This window comes from Echinococcus granulosus, assembly GCF_000524195.1.
Source record: "Echinococcus granulosus chromosome Unknown EG_S00140, whole genome shotgun sequence".
NCBI lineage: Eukaryota > Metazoa > Platyhelminthes > Cestoda > Cyclophyllidea > Taeniidae > Echinococcus > Echinococcus granulosus.
Window position 1 is genome coordinate 181,937 of NW_020170520.1, and position 1,760 is coordinate 183,696.

General features: G+C 43.9%; 1 protein-coding gene across 1 annotated transcript; it reads left to right on the forward strand. All coding sequences in view use genetic code 11, as the record gives it.

Moving 5' to 3' along the window:
* Positions 1-355: 355 nt before the first annotated feature.
* Positions 356-1,596, forward strand: EGR_09283 (GLIPR1-like protein; the record flags this gene model as incomplete). Its single annotated transcript, XM_024498532.1, has 5 exons — positions 356-374; positions 470-618; positions 732-962; positions 1,179-1,288; positions 1,413-1,596. 5 exons carry the CDS (start codon positions 356-358, stop codon positions 1,594-1,596), a joined length of 693 nt encoding a protein of 230 aa, XP_024347076.1.
* Positions 1,597-1,760: the final 164 nt, after the last annotated feature.

Sequence of the window (1,760 nt, forward strand, 5' to 3'; positions counted from 1 at the left end):
TACTCAGCCTCGAGGTTGATGCCATCTCATCGCCTGTCACTGAAATGATCTGTCCGAAAGACAGCTTTGCAAGAGAATCGCAAAACGTCAGCCCATCTTTAGCCACACTTTTGTGCCGCATCACTTATTTATCACATAAACGAGGGACCTGCTTATCTTGTGATCTTTGATGGTGTGAATCTTACCGTTGCACCATAGTTGTGCAATAGGGGTAAGTCATTTCAGCTGGCCTGCAACACAAAGCTTGCTTGACCTAATCTATGATTAATGAGGCCATATCATCCCACATGATATCATATCATGCTTCACGTATAAATGGGCACGATTCTCTCACCTTCCCAGTTTGTTTGCCGCGATGGTATGCGCACGGAATAGTGAGTTACCAGTTATTGGGCATTAGTCAACCTCGCACTTAACTGCTGCTCTGTGCAAGCAAGGCAGTAATTTTGCACAATTTTTGTGTTACCAGGTCTCTTCGTGAAGGTCTTTGGCTTGCTCACTCTCATTTCTACTGCGTCGTGTCAATTCCCCAATGAGGTTGAAAAAGCACAACTTCTTGAGACTCATCATGATGCTCGAGAAAATGTGTACCCTCCTGCCAGCAACATGATGTTATTAGTACGTTCCTTCTTGATACGTACATATTTGACAACACACTTGGCAGCACCTCAAATTGTCTTACGTAGAACTGTCCTTCGAGCATTTCATTGTGCCTGTTTTTATTTATTCAGCTGTACTCCTCACACCTGGAACAGCTGGCAGATTATTGGGCCAGTCGATGTAGATTTGAACATCCGGATTGGTCGCAGTATCCACATTACCATGGACTTGGACAAAATATTGCAGCCGTCGGTGGTTTTAAGCCAGCTTTCACTGAAGCGGTCTGTGGCTGGAGGGACGAAGAAAAATACTACAGTTATTTCAACAACTCTTGCACCCACATTTGCGGCCACTATACACAGGTAGGGGAATCAGTGTTTTGTGCCCATCATGGCATGCATTGCATGAATACTATTTAGTGTGCTTCACTAAGTCATTTTCTCAAGCATTGAATGCCTACTTGAAAGACCATGTAGGTTAATGAGGTGCAAACAAATGGGTGGGAGTACACGGTATGGTACTGTATGATTCAACACGATACAATACAACTTGCCATGCCTTTCACTGTACTTGAACAGATGGTTTGGGCAAACACAAAGTGGATAGGCTGTGCCATGCGACGATGCGATGGCATGCGGGCTGATTGGAACAACCCACAATATTTCACTGTGTGCCAATACAAAACTGCGTAAGTGTAATATTTTAGAATGATTAGCTGATTGGCTGGCTGGAAGAATGATTGATTGCCAAAGTGTTAAATAAGCACATCATTAGTGTGTGTAAGAGTGACAGAATCATTTGATTTTCTGTAGAGGGAACTACCACGGGGAATGGCCGTATAAATATGGACCCAGTTGTAGCCAATGCCCAAAAAGACACTCATGTTACCGCAAACAGTGTGTCGCATACCCAACTTGCAAAAGTGTATTCCCTTTAATGGAACTGGCGGATCGCAAGGACAAGGTTATCCCAAAATGCGTTATTGCTTGGAAATAATCGACTACCATTTACACTGAATACATCCACCCTGGCGTCCTGCGCGTCCAACTCTACTTCCTCATTCATCCTTTGCACCCACTCTTACACCTTAAGCACCGTGATACCTTCTTGTGTTGTCAACAACTCGAATAAAAATGCTCGGTTTACCACTTTTGTCGACT